Source organism: Melanerpes formicivorus, unplaced genomic scaffold (genome assembly GCF_026170545.1).
Source record: "Melanerpes formicivorus ecotype bairdi unplaced genomic scaffold, bMelFor1.0.p_v2 SCAF_2, whole genome shotgun sequence".
Lineage (NCBI taxonomy): Eukaryota > Metazoa > Chordata > Aves > Piciformes > Picidae > Melanerpes > Melanerpes formicivorus.
Window position 1 is genome coordinate 41,619,191 of NW_027142354.1, and position 16,354 is coordinate 41,635,544.

At 51.2% G+C, this 16,354-nt stretch overlaps 1 protein-coding gene across 3 annotated transcripts in view; it reads right to left on the reverse strand.

Moving 5' to 3' along the window:
• Window positions 1-8,661: 8,661 nt before the first annotated feature.
• The window catches only part of RAD50 (RAD50 double strand break repair protein), a 35,265-nt gene continuing 27,572 nt past the window's right edge, over window positions 8,662-16,354 (reverse strand). For 2 of the 3 annotated variants that reach the window (XM_068157989.1, XM_068157981.1), the window contains exons 23-26: window positions 13,706-13,791; window positions 12,802-12,944; window positions 9,911-10,044; window positions 8,662-9,080 (exon numbers count right to left, since the gene is read on the reverse strand). In XM_068157989.1, coding sequence (XP_068014090.1) covers window positions 8,894-9,080; window positions 9,911-10,044; window positions 12,802-12,944; window positions 13,706-13,791 — 550 coding nt within the window. In that variant the 3' untranslated portion in view covers window positions 8,662-8,893. The remainder of the gene's footprint in view (window positions 9,081-9,910; window positions 10,045-12,801; window positions 12,945-13,705; window positions 13,792-16,354) is intronic. The other variant, XR_010989687.1, reaches the window with a different exon arrangement.

The following is a 16,354-nucleotide window of genomic DNA, read 5'->3' on the forward strand; positions in this document are numbered from 1 at the left end:
AGTTTCCCACACTCAGGGTGGGGAAAGGACCCAACACTGCAGGCAGTGGGGACCTCAGCTTCTCCTGGATGCCTTTTCTCCTCCTGCAGCTCCCAGCATGCTCAGCCTGGCTCCTCCTGGCTGGCTGGGCAAATGGAGGTGGGCAGGCCACCTTCACACCTCTGCTTTAGCAGCCAAGGTCACCCTAGTGGTTCTGTGGAGGGATGGATGGGATCATGTCATTGAGAAGGGTGTCACAATTCACAAGGTCCAGTAGATGCTTCAGGTGGGGTGCTCTGAACAACTTCAGGTCTTGTTTTGAGGGCCTGATCTTGGACAGCCATCTTCTTGTTTCCAGTCCTGGTCCAGCTTGGCCTTTTTGAAGCCTCGAGAAGCCACAGCATTCTCTGCAGGCTGTTGGCTCGTGTGTGCTGCTCCTTACTTTCAGAATCATAGAATCATTCAGGCTGGGAAAGACCTTCCAGATTCACCCTGCTCTACCAACTCCCCCACTAAACCATATCCCTAAGCACCACGTCTGCACAGCTTTTAAACACATCCTGAGATGAATCCTTCAGCCTGGAGAAGAGGAGACTCTGGGAAGACCTAATAATGACCTTCCAGTACCTGAAGGAGGCTACAAGGAGGATGGAGAGAGGCTCTTCACAAAGGCTGCAGTGCCAGGACAAAGGGCAATGGTTGGAAATGAGAGCAGAGCAGATTTAGATTGGATGTTAGGAACAAGTTCTGCACCACGAGGGTGGTGGAACACTGTGACAGGCTGCCCAGGGCTATGAGGATGATTAGGGGACTGGAGCACTGCCTGGTGAGGAGAGGCTGAGGGACCTGGGGCTGGTTAGTCTGGAGAGGAGAAGACTGAGAGGGGATTTAATAAATGTTCATAAATATCTGAGGGCTGGGGGCCAGGAGGGAGGGGACAGGCTCTGCTCCCTTGCTCCCTGTGATAGGACAAGGAGCAATGGATGTAAGCTGCAGCGCAGGAGGTTCCACCTCAACACAAGGCAGAACTTTACTGTAAGGGTCACAGAGCACTGGAGCAGGCTGCCCAGAGAGGCTGTGGAGTCTCCTTCTCTGGAGACTTTCAAGGCCCAACTGGATGCATTCCTCTGTGACCTGAGCTAGGTTGTATGGTCCTGCTCTGGCGGGGCGGGGGTGTTGGACTCTAAGCTCTTTGGGTCCCTTCCAACCCCTGACATCCTGTGATCCTGTGGTTGGGGCCACATCCCTGGAGATATTCAAGGTGAGGCTCAAGGGGTCTCTGAGCAACCTGATCTAGTGGAGGAAGTCCCTATTGACTGCAGAGGGGGTTGGACTGGATGACCTTTGGAGGTCCCTTCCAGCCCAAACCATTCTATGATTCTATGATGTCTCCACCACCTCCCTGGGCAGCTTCTTCCAATGCTTGACAATCCCTTCCGTGAAGAAAAAAATGTCTTTCCTCATGTCCAGCCTGAAGCTCCCCTGGTGGAGTCTGAGGCTGTTTCCTCTCCTTCTCTCACTTGTTACTGTGGGGAAGTGAAACAAAACACTTTCTGCCATGAAGAGAGCCCCGAATGTGGGTCACAGCAGAGTGCCTCACATCAGCACATGTTGTATCTCTTGCATCAGTGGCTGAGTTTACAAATTGTGAGGGTTTCAGCCTCTGTGCTGGGATGACACCAGAACCATCCTGCTCCCTCCAAGCCATATAGATGGAGGGCAAGGTGAGCTACAGCTTCAGCTTCACCTCCAGCTCCAGCAAGCCAATTTTGTTGTTGTTGTTTGTTGTTTCTCCACAAATCAAATTACCTGGAGAAGGATGAAGCCAGACAAGAAGTTTGCAAAGTGCATCACATCTCCTGGTGATATCATCTTGCAAATTAATGGCTGGCTCCTGGCCAGGGAGGTAGCAAACAAACTCTCATAGTGAAATAGATCAGCAGTGATAGTTGGGGTGACATTTAAATGCTAACAAAGATACAGGGAGGTGGGAAAAGATGAAGTGTTTGAGACCAGCATCTCTATTGATTGGTTGGGTTGGTGTTTGCTGGGAGAGCATCACCTCTCCTGGGGGTTTATTTGCAACTTTGAGGGCATGCAAAAGCAAAAGGAGGGAACTGGACCTCCACCATTGGAATCAGAGAATCGTTTGGGCTGGAAAAGGCCTCTGGAATTGTTGAGTCCAAGTGTCAGAGCAGCACCACCATGGCCACTAAACCACATCCCCAGGTGCCATGGTCACAGGCTTCTTGAACACCTCCAGAGAAGGAGAATCCATAGCCTGCTCCAGGGCTCAAGCACCCTCACACCAAACAAGTTTCTCCTCCTGGGCTCCAGCTTGTACCTGTTGTTCCTTGTCCTATCACAGGACACCACTGTAAAGAGCCTGGCCCCTTCTTCTTGCCCCCCACCCCTCAGATATTGATAGACATTGATCAAATCCCCTCTCAGCCTTCTCTTCTCCAGACTACACGGCCCCAAGGCTCTCAAGCTTCCTTCTCAGGAGAGATGTTCAAGCCTCTTAATCATCCTCACAGCAAGCATTTCATTGCATTAAGTTATGCATACAGTACCATAAATGAGAGAGTCATGTAAGCAGGAGAATTCATGACCTGAATTTGTCAGGATGGTGACAAGGTCAGGAGCTGAATAAGCAACACCCAGCACAAATGACTTGCAGGCTTCCCTGCTGGAAACCCACCTCAGCTCCAGCCAAAATGGCAAGAGAGAAGCCAGTTCTCCTCCACTTTATCACCTGCCCAGTGAGGGACAACAATAAATCTCTGCTCAGCTTGCCTTGCAATGTCTCTGCTTGGTTCTGTACCAGGACTGGTGCTGAGCTTTGTGTAGGTTGGACTTGATGATCTGGAAGGTCTTTTCCAAGCTGGTTAATTCTGTACTCTGCATCCTGCAGGGATGACAACCCTTCCCCCTGGCATCCTGCTCCTCTGCCCACCCTCCACCTGTGGGACAGGGCTGGAGAGGACGATGAGCCTGAGTGAGCTCATTGGGTAGGACCAGGGAATCATAGAATCACTAAGGCTGGAAAAGGCCTCTGGGACCATCAAGTTCAACCTTCTACCCAACACCACCATGGCCACTAAACCACCTCCCCAAGTGCTATGCCACACATTTCCTGAACACCTCCAGGGATGGGGACTCCACCAGCTCCCTGGGCAGCCTGTTCCAATGCCTGACCACTCCTGCAGTGAAGATGTGTTACTAATATCCAACCTAACTCTCCCCTGCTGCAACTTGAGGCCATTTCCTCTTGTCTTATTGCTAGTTACTTGGGAGAAGAGGCCAACACCGGCCTCACTCCGACCTCCTTTCAGGGAGCTGTAGAGAGCAAAAAGGTCTCCCCTCAGCCTCCTTTTCTCCACTCAACACCTCCAGTTCCCTCAGCTGCTCCTCACTAGCCCTGTTCTCCAGACCCTTCACCACCTTTGTTGCCCACCTCTGTATCCACTCCAGCACCTCAGTGTCCCTCTTACACAGTGGTGCCCACACCAGGACACTGCACTTGAGCTGCATTCTCACCAGTGCTAAGAACAGGGGCACCAGGAGGCAGCGGCTCCTTGTCAGCTCCTCGTGGTGGCCTGTGTCGAGGCAGGAAGCCACAGCAGAGCAGGGATCCCCTTGATGAGGTGCCTGGGGTGGCTGAGTGCACCCATCTGCAGCCACCCTGTTTCCTGTGGGTACAGCAGGAGAGGCAGCAGCAAAATCCTCTGGTCGGTCACAGCAGGGCCCTGGTTCTGTTCTCACTCTCCCTGGGGTGTCCCCAGCCAGCAGAGGATCATAAAGGTGTTTAGAGGGTTCTTCTGCACTTGATTCAAAGAAGTGCATTGATTTTCCTTCCTGGCCCAAAGAGGCAGGACTGGTGGAGTCTCTTTCTCCACACTGTTGGATACATGGAGTATGCAACAAAAAGTGTGGAAGAAACCTCATGTGGATAAGTATTTTTTGGTCACTTGGAAGTGTGAGCAGTAGGAGAGGGTGCTTCTCCCCCTCTGCTCTTGGGAGTCTGGGGCCCCACACATGAGAAGGATGCTGGAGTAGGTTCAGAGGAGGCCATGAAGATGATCAGAGGGCTGCAGAACCTCCCCTATGGAGACAGGCTAAGGGAGCTGGGGGTGTTCAGCCTGGAGAAGGCTCCAGGCAGACCTTAGTCTTAGTCTTAGACCTTAGCCTTCCAGTACCTGAAGGGGGCTACAGGAGAGCTGGGGAGGGACTTTTTATAACCTGTTTGCAGTGATAGGATGAGGGGCTATGGCTTTGAGCTGGAAGTGGGGAGATTGAGACTGGAGAGGAGGAAGAAATTCTTACGATTCAGGGTGCCTGATCTAGTTGAGGATGTCCTTGATGGCTGCAGAGGGGATTGGACTAGATGACCTTTGGAGGTCCCTTCCAACCCAAACCATTCTATGATTAGGAAGAAATTCTTTCCAGTGAGGGTGGTGAGACACTGGAACAGGTTGCCCAGGGAGGCTGTGGATGCCTCCTCCCTGGAGGTGTTCAAGGCCAGGTTGGATGAGACCTTGAGCAATCTGATCTAGTGGGAGGTGTCCATGGCATGAGGGCTTGAACTACATAACTTTTAAGATCCCTTCCAACCCAAACCATTCTATGATTTTTGACCCCTGGCACAAGAGGAGTCATTTACCCACCACACTTTCTGTCCAGCCCAGGCAATTACTTTAACCCCCCCAAGTGAGTGTGTGTGAGGAAGAGGGGAAGGGCTGATTTAGGTTAAAAAACCATGGGTTCCAACTACTTTCCAAGGTACTTGGGGTTAAAACCCCAAAAAGCTCAGACTTCAGAGAGCTTGGAGAACTGCTTCTGAAGCTAAAGCACCTCTTCCTGAGCCGGCATCTATGTGTCATGCTACAACAAACAGGTGGGACAGGAAAATGTGAAAACTCAAAGTCATTTTGTTTCTGTCGATTAGATCTTTGAGAAAATTCCCCTTCAGGAAGTTGCAGCAGAGGCAGTGAAGCTTCTTCTTCAAAAGTGCAAACGTAATGCCTGTTAGCAGCATTTTCCTTTGCCTCCTCTCCCTCCTCCCCTCCCCTCCTCCTCCCCTCCCCGCCCCCCAGCTGGTGCTCGTTGCTTTTTCAGGGGCTCACACTCAAGGCGTCATTGCTAGGAAGTCCCACTGCAGTCACTTATCTCTGAGTGGTTTCCCAGTGACTGGGGCCAGCCTGACTCTGGTGACTTGCAGTTTCAGAAGACAATCCTTGCCTCCAATGCTCAGCTTCTGGCATTGCCCCTTTGAGGCACCTACTGCCAAGTCCACTTTGCGCCAGCCGTGTAGATGGCTGAAGAACATCAGCCAGAGAGATGAAGCAGACACAGAACGCTGTTGGACTGTACCTGCTTTTGGCATATCATCACAGAATGGTTTGGGTTGCAGGGATCTTAAAGACCATCTGTTTCCAACCCCCATGCCATGGCAGGGACACCTCCCACTAGATCAGATTGCTCAAGGCCTCATCCAACCTGGCCTTGAACTGCTGTCTAAGCTGTCAGCTCGTGGCTTGGACCACAACACTCTGTGCTGGGTTAGGGACTGGCTGGAGGGCCGAGCCCAGAGAGTGGTGGTGAATGGTGCCACATCCAGCTGGCAGCCAGGCACCAGTGGTGTGCCCCAGGGATCAGTGCTAGGCCCCATCCTGTTCAACATCTTCATTGATGATCTGGATGAGGGGATTGAGTCAGTCATCAGCAAATTTGCAGATGACACCAAGTTGGGAGCAGATGTTGGCCAGTTAGAGGGCAGAAAGGCTCTGCAGAGGGACCTCGACCGACTGGACAGATGGGCAGAGTCCAGTGGGATGGCATTCAACAAGTCCAAGTGCCAGGTGCTGCACTTTGGCCACAGCAACCCCATGCAGAGCTACAGGCTGGGGTCAGAGTGGCTGGTTAGGCCACATCTTGAGTCCTGTGTCCAGTTCTGGGCCCCTCAGTTTAAGAATGACATTGAGACACTTGAATGTGTCCAGAGAAGGGCAACAAGGCTGGGGAGAGGCCTTGAGCACAGCCCTGTGAGGAGAGGCTGAGGGAGCTGGGATTGTTCAGCCTGGAGAAGAGGAGGCTCAGGGGAGACCTTATTGCTGTTTACAGCTACCTGAAGGGAGGTTGTAGCCAGGTGGGGGTTGGTCTCTTCTCCCAGGCAACCAGCACCAGAACAAGAGGACACAGTCTCAAGTTGTGCCAGGGAAAGTTTAGGCTGGAGGTGAGGAGAAAGTTCTTCACTGAGAGAGTTGTTGGCCATTGGAATGTGCTGCCCAGGGAGGTGGTGGAGTCACTGTCCCTGGAGGAGTTCAAGAGGGGATTGGATGTGGCACTTGGAGCCATGGTTTAGTCATGAGGTCTGTGGTGACAGGTTGGACGTGATGATTTTTGAGGTCTCTTCCAACCTTGGTGATACTGTGTGAGCCTGTGATACCGGCAGGGAGGGGCATTCACAACCTCCCTGGGCAGCCTGTTCCAGTGCCTCCCCACCCTCACTGGAAAGAATTTCTTCCTAATCATAAAATGGTTTGGATGGGAAGGGACCTCCCAAGGTCATCTAGTCCAGTCCCATCTGCAGTCAGCAAGGACATCCTCAACTAGATCAGGCTGCCCAAAGCCCTGCCAAACCTTACCTTGAATATCTGCATGGGTGGGGCCCCAATCACCTCTCTCCAGCCTACATTTGCCCTCTTCCAGCTCGGAACTATTGCCCCTCATCCTGTCACTACAAGCAGGTGGTTGGTAATGGGATTTAATGAGAGGGGCTCAGCAGTCAGGAAGGAGCCACAGCTCCTGTGGGCTGGCAGGGCTACACTTCATCCACCCCAAGGCAAAAGGGTCCCGGGGCCACCTCTGTCCGTGGTGCTTAAGCAGTCCCAGAACTTGTCTGTTCCTGCCAGGTCTGCCCACGTTCCTGTCCCTGTCCTCACTTGCTTTGTCCCTCAACATCTGGGAAAGATGGCTTCCTGCATCCTGAAGCACAAGGAAAGCAGTGAGCAATGCTCTTGGGATCACTTCCCCCTTTGCCAAATACTCTGAAGGTACTGACCTGAGCATGGGTTGTTTAACGGTAGTTTGAAGATTCTTCCTCTGAAACTGCCCTTTGGATCACACACTGGCTACTAAGGTTCAGAGCCAACCACTGCTGGCAGCAAGGGCTGTCAGCCCAGCTTCTGCCTGGGGACTCACACTGGGATTTCAAAGTAGAAGAGGTGCCGAGGAACCTGGCTGGCACCTCAGGATCAGGTCCTCTAAAGGTGCTGCTGGCTTTCCCCTGCCATGCTAACAGAGCAGCAGGTCCTCCCTGATGTTCCTGCACCCAGGAACAGAGCCCCAGGAGGACCTCTGGTGCAGCTGAAGCTCAGCATCCACACAAATCGAGCCTCTAGGGCACTTCTGCACCATTTTCACAGAACTTGATGGTATCTGATGGAGAATCAGAATATGACATAGTTCTCTGAACTGGCAGAAGCAGAGAGCAGTAAATGGCAGCAAGCAAAGGGGGCATGGTTAAAACATGCTCCTGTCCTCCATTCCCTCAGCAGCTGGGGATGGGACTCCCTTTAAAGAAAGCTGCTAGCCCTCATGAGGGTTGAGCCTTTGAGCAGCCAGAGCAGTGGTACCTTGCAGAGCAACACCTTGATGTGGGAACAGAGTAACTGCTCAGCAAGTTTGCTGACACCAAACTGGGAGGCTTGGCTGATACAGCTGAAGGCTGTGCAGCCATCCAGCACGACTTGGACAGACTGAGAGCTGGGCACAGAGGAACCTAATGAGGTTCAACAAGGGCAGAGTCCTGTATCTGGGGAGGAATAACAAACTGCACCAGTACAGGCTGGGAGGTGATCTGCTGGAGAGCAGCCCTGTGGAGAAGGATCTGGGAGTGCTGGTAGATAACAAGTTATCCAAGGGGCAGCAAGGTGCACTGGTGGCCAAGGCCAATGGCATCCTGGGGTGTATTAAGAAGAGTGTGTCAAGGGAGGTTCTCCTCCCTCTCTACTCTGCCCTGGTGAGACCTCATCTTGACTACTGCATTCAGTTCTGGGCTCCCCAGTTCAAGAGGGACAGGGATCTGCTGGGGAGGGTCCAGTGGAGGACAAGGATGATAGGGGACTGGAGCACTGCCTGGTGAGGAGAGGCTGAGGGACCTGGGGCTGGTTAGTCTGGAGAAGACTTAGAGGGGACTTAATAAATGTCTATCAATATCTGAGGGCTGGGTGTCAGGAGAGAGGGGACAGGCTCTGCTCAGCTGCACCCTGTGATAGGACAAGGAGCAATGGATGTAAGCTGCAGCACAGGAGGTTCCACCTCAACACAAAGGAGAACTTCTTTACCCTAAGGGTCACAGAGCACTGGCACAGGCTCCCCAGAGAGGTTATTGAGTCTCCTCCTCTGGAGGCATTCAAGGCTCAACTGGATGCATTCCTCTGTGACCTGAGCTGGATTGTATGGTCCTGCTCCGGCAGGGGGGTGGACTCTTACCTCTTCTGGTCCCTTCCATCTCCTGCCATCCTGTAACATGGTGGAGCTTGTGGCTCCTGTGCAGACACATGGGAGCTGCAAGTACACCTTGAGCAACACAAAGCCATCCTCAGCTTGCTCTGAAGAGGTGATGGAGGGGAAGCCCTGTTCCAAAGAATCCAAAGCCTGGACTTCCACAACAGGACAGACAAACAGCAGCACAACTTTATTTTCACTTTTAAAGAGCAAAACACAGCCCAGAGTTAACTATTATGGTGACTCTTCAAACCCAGGCCACAGCCAGACACAGAGAGAAAGGAAGTTTAAAAGTTGGGCAGTTTCAGAGCAGCTCAAATTGCAACACAATTGTAATTTCAGATGCCTTCACCTCAGCTCTGCCCTGGGAGGCAGCTAAGCCAGGCTGCAACAGCTCAGAACACTAATGAACATAGGAGCCCAGGGAGCTGACACTGCATTTCATGATCTCAGAGCACTGGTCAAGGTTCTTCTTTATCCTGTAGAACTTCTCCACGTACTCAGAACGACCCAGGAGCTCCACAAAATCCTCATCATGGGTTATCACCAGCAGCTGGAAGTTACGCTGCTGTGAGCGGCTCTTGATGATCCTGCAAAGAGGGAGGGCAATCACAGCCTGCTGGGCTGCAGCTTCTGCCTGCACAGCACCAAAGCCCTCAGCTGCTCAGGATGGATAATTCATTGCTAAAGAGTTAACTCAATGAGTGAACTGGGCTCCCCGCTGCAAGAGAGGCAGGGAACTGCTGGAGACAGTGCAGTAGGGGCTACAAAGCTGCTGAGGGGCCTGGGGCAGCATTGTGAGGAGGAAAGGCTGAGAGCCCTGGGGCTGTTGAGCCTGCAGAAGAGCAGCCCCAGAGGGGATCTGAGCAATGCTCAGCAAGAGATAAAGGATGGGGAGCAAGAGGCTGGAGCCAGACTCCGGTCAGTGGTGCCCAGGGACAGGACAAGGGGCAATGGGGACCCATCTGAATGGGAGGAGACATTTCTTTGGTGTGAGGGTGCTGGAGCCCTGGAGCAGGCTGCCCAGGGAGGTTGTGGAGTCTCCTTGTCTGGAGAGATTCCAAACCCAGCTGGCCATTGTGCTCCTGGGCAAGCTGCTGTGGGTGCCCTGCCTTAGCAGAGGGCCTGGAGTGGATGATCTGCAGAGGTCCCTTCTAACCCCACCACGCTGAGACTCTGTGCCAGTGAGTGACAGGAAGTGCCCAGCGCTCTAATGCGGATCACCAACACCCACCTGAAAAATAACCATCCCACATGATTTAGGAAACATTTTTTTCTCTTCCATGATCAATAATCTAAAGCTACTTCCCTTGCATTTAGGTTTTCAGATGCCAACAGAGATATGCCAGTTTAAAATAGAATCAATTTCTGCTGACTACAACCAACATCTGAAGAGCTTCACCAGGAAGAGGTCACTTACTCCACCAGGGCATGTGCCAGCGACTCAATGTTCTCTCGATCCAGGTTGGTGGTGGGTTCATCCAGGGCCAGTATGCCACAGTTGAGACAGAAGGTTTCTGCCAGAGCAAGGCGGATAATAAGAGAAGCAAGCACCTAAGGGGAACAAAAAACAGCACCAAAAGCTTACTCTTTGAAGACCTGGCAGAGGAATCAAGTGTAACACGTGGGGTTTGATGCTGTTACTGAGACTGACAGCACAATCAGTCACTGAAAAGCTGCATTAAGGAACAGGGCTGGTGAGGAGCAGCTGAGGGAACTGGGGTTGTGTAGTCTGGAGAAGAGGAAGCTGAGGGGAGAGCTCATTGCCCTTTACAACTCTCTGAAAGGAGGCTGAAGCCAGGTGGGGGTTGGTCTCTTCCCCCAAGGAACAAGTGACAGAACAAGAGGAAATGGCCTCAGGTTGTGCTAGGAGAGATTTAGGATTGGAACAGGCTGCCCAGGGCAGTGGTGGAGTCACCATCCTTGGAGGTGTTCAAGAAATCTGTGGCCATGGCACTTAGGACATGGTTTGATGGCCGTGGTGGTGTTAGGTTGATGGCTGGACTGGATGAGCTCAGAGGTCTTTGCCAACCCAAACAATTCTCTGTTTCTATGAAAGTCTGAACTGAAAGATCTATTCCACAAAGTCCTATTGGAAAGCCAGAGAAATCAAATGCTCAAAATTCAGGAGACAATGAGGTAAGGATTCTGATGGGAGGTGAAGCTGCTGCAGCACTGCCAGGCCACGGCAGGGATGGTGTCAATCTGTACACCTCCCACTGGGCCTGAGTGCCTGACCTCCTGAGCACTCACCAATGCTGCAGGCAGCAGCACTGACTGCCTCCCAGGGCACTTCAGTGTTGAGATGCCCAATGATCTTAACATTCAGCCTCCTGCAGCAGTGAAAACTCCAGAACACTCGATGGAAACTGTGCTGCCAAAAATACTTTCCCATTATCACAACTGCTGGCATCACAGCTCGTGATCAAAGGAGGCTTCTCAGAACATGAGCTAAGAAACTGTGAAGGAGTTTCACTCTCATTTACATATGACTCCAACCTGACATCCTAGGCTACTTCAGGAGAGGACACATTTGTTGCCTGTATTGCTGTTTGGATTTCCCCCCCAGCTTGGCATGGAATTTTCAAACCCAAGCACACAGGAATTCATTGGACAGAATTTTCCACACTGAAGCAACAATTCAGTGTGCATTTCCTCAGGAAGGAGAGCAGGCCTTGTGAGGAGCAGCTGAGGCAACTGAGGTTGCTCAGACTGGAGAGAAGGAGGCTGAGGGAGACCTCATTGCTCTCTAGTACTCTGTGAAAGGAAGCTGAAGCCAGAGCCCAGAGCCAGGTGGGGGCTGATCTCTTCTCCTGTGTAACAAGTGACAGGACAAGAGGAAATGGCCTCAGGTTGCACCAGAGAAGGTTCAGGTTGGATATTAGAAGAAATTTCTTCACTGAAAGGGCTCTCAAAGTCTGGCACAGGCTGCCCAAGGAGGTGGTCAAATCCCCTTCCCTAGAGGTACTTCAGAGAGGCAGAGATGCAGTGCTGAGGGCCATGGTTTAGCACCAGACTTGGCAGAGTTAGAGAATGGTTGGAGTTGATAAGCTTAAAGGTTTTTCCAACCCAAATGAGTCTGTGACACAGGCAGCTTGCTGCCCACAGAAGTGGGAGATGCCCCATCCCTGCAGGTCAGGTTGTTTGGTTTGTTTGGTACTCTAAGCAACCTGCTTCAGTTGCAGATGTCCCTGCTGACTGCAGGAGGGTTGGACTGGATGACCTTTGATGGTCCCTTCCCACCCAAACTGTTCCATGATTTTTTTTTCCCCCCACACTTCATCTCTCTAAAATAAATAAATTAAAAGTAAAAATCAAACCAGAAGTACAGGTGATGGTTTTGCAGGTAGATGAAGGCTGGTTCTTTCCTCTGGCTTAAGAATATTTCAACTGCTGTGTCGTAATGTAAGAGAGGTGGACACAATTCTCAAGCCCCAGTGGTGTGGTTACCTCTGATGAACCTCTGACTGTCAAGGAGTTTGGAACACAAGCCCTATGAAGAGAGGCTGAGGGAGCTGGGGTTGCTTAGCCTGGAGAAGAGGAGACTCAGGGGTGACCTTATTGCTCTCTACAACTACCTGAAGGGAGGTTGTAGACAGGCAGAGGTTGGTCTCTTCTCCCAGGCAAGCAGCACCAGAACAAGAGGACACAGTCTCAGGCTGTGCCAGGGGAGGTTTAGGCTGGATGTGAGGAAGAAGTTCTATATAGAGAGAGTGATTGCCCATTGGAATGTGCTGCCCAGGGAGGTGGTGGAGTCACCATCATTGGAGGTGTTCAGGAGGAGACTTGATGGGGTGCTTGGTGCCATGGGTTAGTTGTTTAGGTGGGTTGGATTAGTTGATGGGTTGGACATGATGATCTTGAAGGTCTCTTCCAACCTGGTCTATTCTATCTTACTGATTACAGTGAACCTCTGATTACTGATCCTGTCAAGACAGATGTGGTATCAGAGCCACTTGGCCAGTGTGTGCCAATGAAGTGTGGAAGGGAAAAACACAGGAGCAAGCCAACAGACTTAAAGCTATGGGAACCTTAGTGGTAACTAGCAACAGCCAGACTGGGAGGACTGGAACGGAGAGGGAAGTTGAACCCTTCACTTCTGCACTGACTCAGACCAGTCACCAACTGAAACAATGGATTTTGTTCCCAAAATAGGCTTCAGAACCACATACTGCACACTGTCAGCAAGATCCAGATACAGCAAAGGAGGGACAGAGCTGTCCTTAGAGCTGCAACCAGGACACTTCCCTCTCCCACATCCACCTCAGTCACTTTTCAGAACCTTGCCTACTGAAAATGAAATGCTGTTACCTTCTGCCCAGCACTGCACCTTCCTCTCATATCCAGAGCTGTGTCCCCTTTCACCATCACTACTCTGTAATTGTAGCTTCTTCTTTTATCAGAGGCCGAGACGTTCTCATCCGCATCAGAACGGATCTCTACATACTCAATGTCTGAAAATGGGAAGGAAGAAAGCTTTTCAGTTAGCAAAAATCTTTAATGCTATCACTGAATCACAGAATCACAGCATGGTTTCTGTTGGAAGGGACCCTGATGACCATCTAAGTTCCAAGTCCCTGCCATGGGCAGGGCTGCCTTCCACTAGACCAGGTTGCTCAAGGCCTTGTCCATCCCTTGAACACCTCCAGGGAGCTGGAGAGTGGTATCATGTGCAGTAACCACAGAAATTCTATTCACAAGCCCCACTAACAGCTGCACCTTGGAAATCAATGGGTTAATAAACTCATGCAGTTCCCCTCTCTCAAGGAAACCTTACCTTTGGAAAGCATGGAAAAGGGAAAATTAGCTCAAGGGAAAATGACTACACAGAGTCACAGATTGCATTGGGTTGGAAGGGACCCTCAAAGGTCATCTCGTCTAATCCCTGTGCAGTCAGCAGGGACACCTCCAACTAGATCAGGCTGCCCAGGGCCACATCAAGTCTGATCTTGAATGTTTCCAGGGGTGGGGTCTCAGCCACACCCCTGGGCAGCCTGTTCCAGGATTTCATGGCCCTCATTGTGCAGAGCTTCCTCCTGATGTTTGAACTGCACCACGCGAAATAAGAAGTTTCCAGTCCTGACCAACAGATGCAGCCACCAGAATGGAACCAACTGTTCCCAGCTCCTGGATTTGCAGAACTCTGAACACTTTTGTGTGCTGTGCTCAGTCTGAAGTGGAGCCACGTGGGCCAAAGTACACCAGAGTGTCCCACCTTGTCCTCTGTAGGTGCTTCGCCACAGGTCACGGATGATTTTGTTGATCTCCTCCATCTTCATGCTGTGAAATGTCATTATTGCTCTGGAGAGGAGAGCCAAGACCAGGAAAATTGTTATAGCTGGAAATGCTATGGTTAGAGAATAACTGAGGTTGGAAGGGACCTCACAGATCATCTACCCCAGCCTCCCTCCAAAGGGCTGGGATGCCTCTCCACTGGGCTTGATTGACCAAGGCTTTATCCAACCTGTCCTGGAAGAGCTTTGAGAAAGGCATCAGTTCCCTTTCCATTCCTTAAAATACTTCTGGTGAAAGTATAATTACCAACCTCACTGGCAAGAATTTCTCTCTAACCTCCAGTCTGAATCTGCCCTCCTCAAGCCTCAGGCCATTCCCTCTCATCCAGCTGATGAACTGTAGCTAGAAATCCTGGAGTCAAACACAATTCTACCTTCACCTGAAGCTGTTAGAAAACACTAAAGGGCTTATTTGGAAGCACCTCCCACGAGCCCAGGGGGTGAAAGTTGTTGCCTGGACTTGGAGCAAATCCAGGAAGTGTGGTGGGTAAATAACTTCTCTTGTACCAGGGGTCAAAAATCAAGGAAAGGTTTGGGTTGGAAGGGACCTTAAAGGTCTAAGTTCAAGCCCTCACACCACGGGCAGGGACACCTCTCAACAAGACTTGGTTGCTCAAGGCCTCATCCAACCTGGCCTTGAACACCTCCAGGGAGGGAGCATTCACAGCTTCTGTGGGCAACTAATGAAAGCCAAGAATGCATTGCTCATCAACAAGCAAGGGTTTGTGATAAATATTAGAGTCATAGAATCAACAAGGTTGGAAAAGACCTCAAAGATCATCAAGTCCAACCTGTCACCGAACACCTCATGACTACTAAACCGTGGCACCAAGTGCCACGTCCAATCCCCTCTTGAACACCTCCAGGGATGGTGACTCCACCACCTCCCTGGGCAGCACATTCCAATGGCTAACAACTCTCTCTATGAAAAATTCTCTCCTCACCTCCAGCCTAAACTTCCCCTGGCACAACTTGAGACTGTGTCCTCTTGTTCTGGTGCTGGTTGCCTGGGAGAAGAGACCAACCCCTTCCTGGCTACAACCTCCCTTCAGGTAGTTGCAGAGATCAATAAGGTCTCCCCTGAGCCTCCTCTTCTCCAGGCTAAACAATCCCAGCTCCCTCAGCCTCTCCTCACAGGGCTGTGCTCAAGGCCTCTCCCCAGCCTCGTTGCCCTTCTCTGGACACGTTCAAGTGTCTCAACATCCTTCTTAAACTGAGGGGCCCAGAACTGGACACAGTACACAAGGTGTGGCCTAACCAGTGCTGAGTACAGGGGCACAACGACTTCCCTGCTCACTAAAGATGAGCTGATAGCACAGAGGAGCTACACTGGTGGCTTTCCCAGCCGCAGTTAAGAGCTTTCAGTCTCTGGCCATTAGAGTTGCCGTTTCGTCTCACTGATGCTCCAAACGATTACCAATAAGATGCTTATCTCCCTTTTCTTGAAATGATAAGGCTGATTTCCTGTTTTGCCTTAAATAGAAACAATAGATGAGTTGATAGCACACACACACACACTAAAAAAAGCTGAATTTGAAAAGGGAAGTTCTTGGAGAGCATTTCCATCGAAGCTGAAAGGGAAGAACTGTACTGAAAGACTCAGAACATGTCCAGAGAAGGGCCACGAGGATGAGCAGGGGGCTGGAGCTGCTCTGCTATGGAGACAGACTGAGAGAGTTGGGGTTGTGCAGGCTGGAGAAGAGAAGGCTCCAAGCAGACCTCCTTCTGGCCTTCCAGTATCTGAAGAGGGCTACAAGAAAGCTGGGGAGGGACTTTTGAGGGTGTGACAGGACTGGGGGGAATGGAACAAGACTAGAAATGGGTAGATTGAGATTGGATGTTAGGAAGAAGTTCTTCCCCATGAGGGTGGTGAGAGACTGGCACAGATTGCCCGGGGAGGTGGTGGCAGCCTCATCCCTGGAGGTTTTGAAGGCCAGGCTGGATGTGGCTGTGAGCAACCTGCTGCAGTGTGAGGTGTCCCTGCCCATGGCAGGGGGGTTGGAACTGGCTGATCCTTGAGGTCCCTTCCAACCCTGACAGTCCTATATTCTGTGAAGACCTAGGCTAATCACCATAGAATCTCAGAATGCTTTAGTTTGGAAGGAACCTTTCAAGGTTTTCTAGTCCAGCCCCATAACAATGAAGGATTCCAACACAGGTTTCACCTTTTCTAAACTCTTACTGCGGAGCTGATGTACTTTGAGGTAGCATGTGAGTCAGACTTAAGAAACCCACTTCCCCATTTATCCACTGCATATCCTGGAATCTTCCCTCTACCAGTTATCCACTGCTGTAGTGGGTTGAAATTTCCCCCTCCAACGTTAACTTTGCCAGACAAGCTCAGTTAGAAGCTACAACTACCACAACTGCCTATCTTGGAAGCTTCCCTCTACCTCCCTCAACAACAAACCCCATCAAAAAGACAAGAAGAAAGGAAAACCATCAGCAGTTCTGGGAGACCCACTTACAAAAGCTTCCTAAAGGTGCCTTCAGGTGACCTGCCTCTGTCCAGGTAAAGCTTCCTAAAGATCCTTCAGGTGACTCTACCTCTGTCCAGGTAAAGCTTCCTA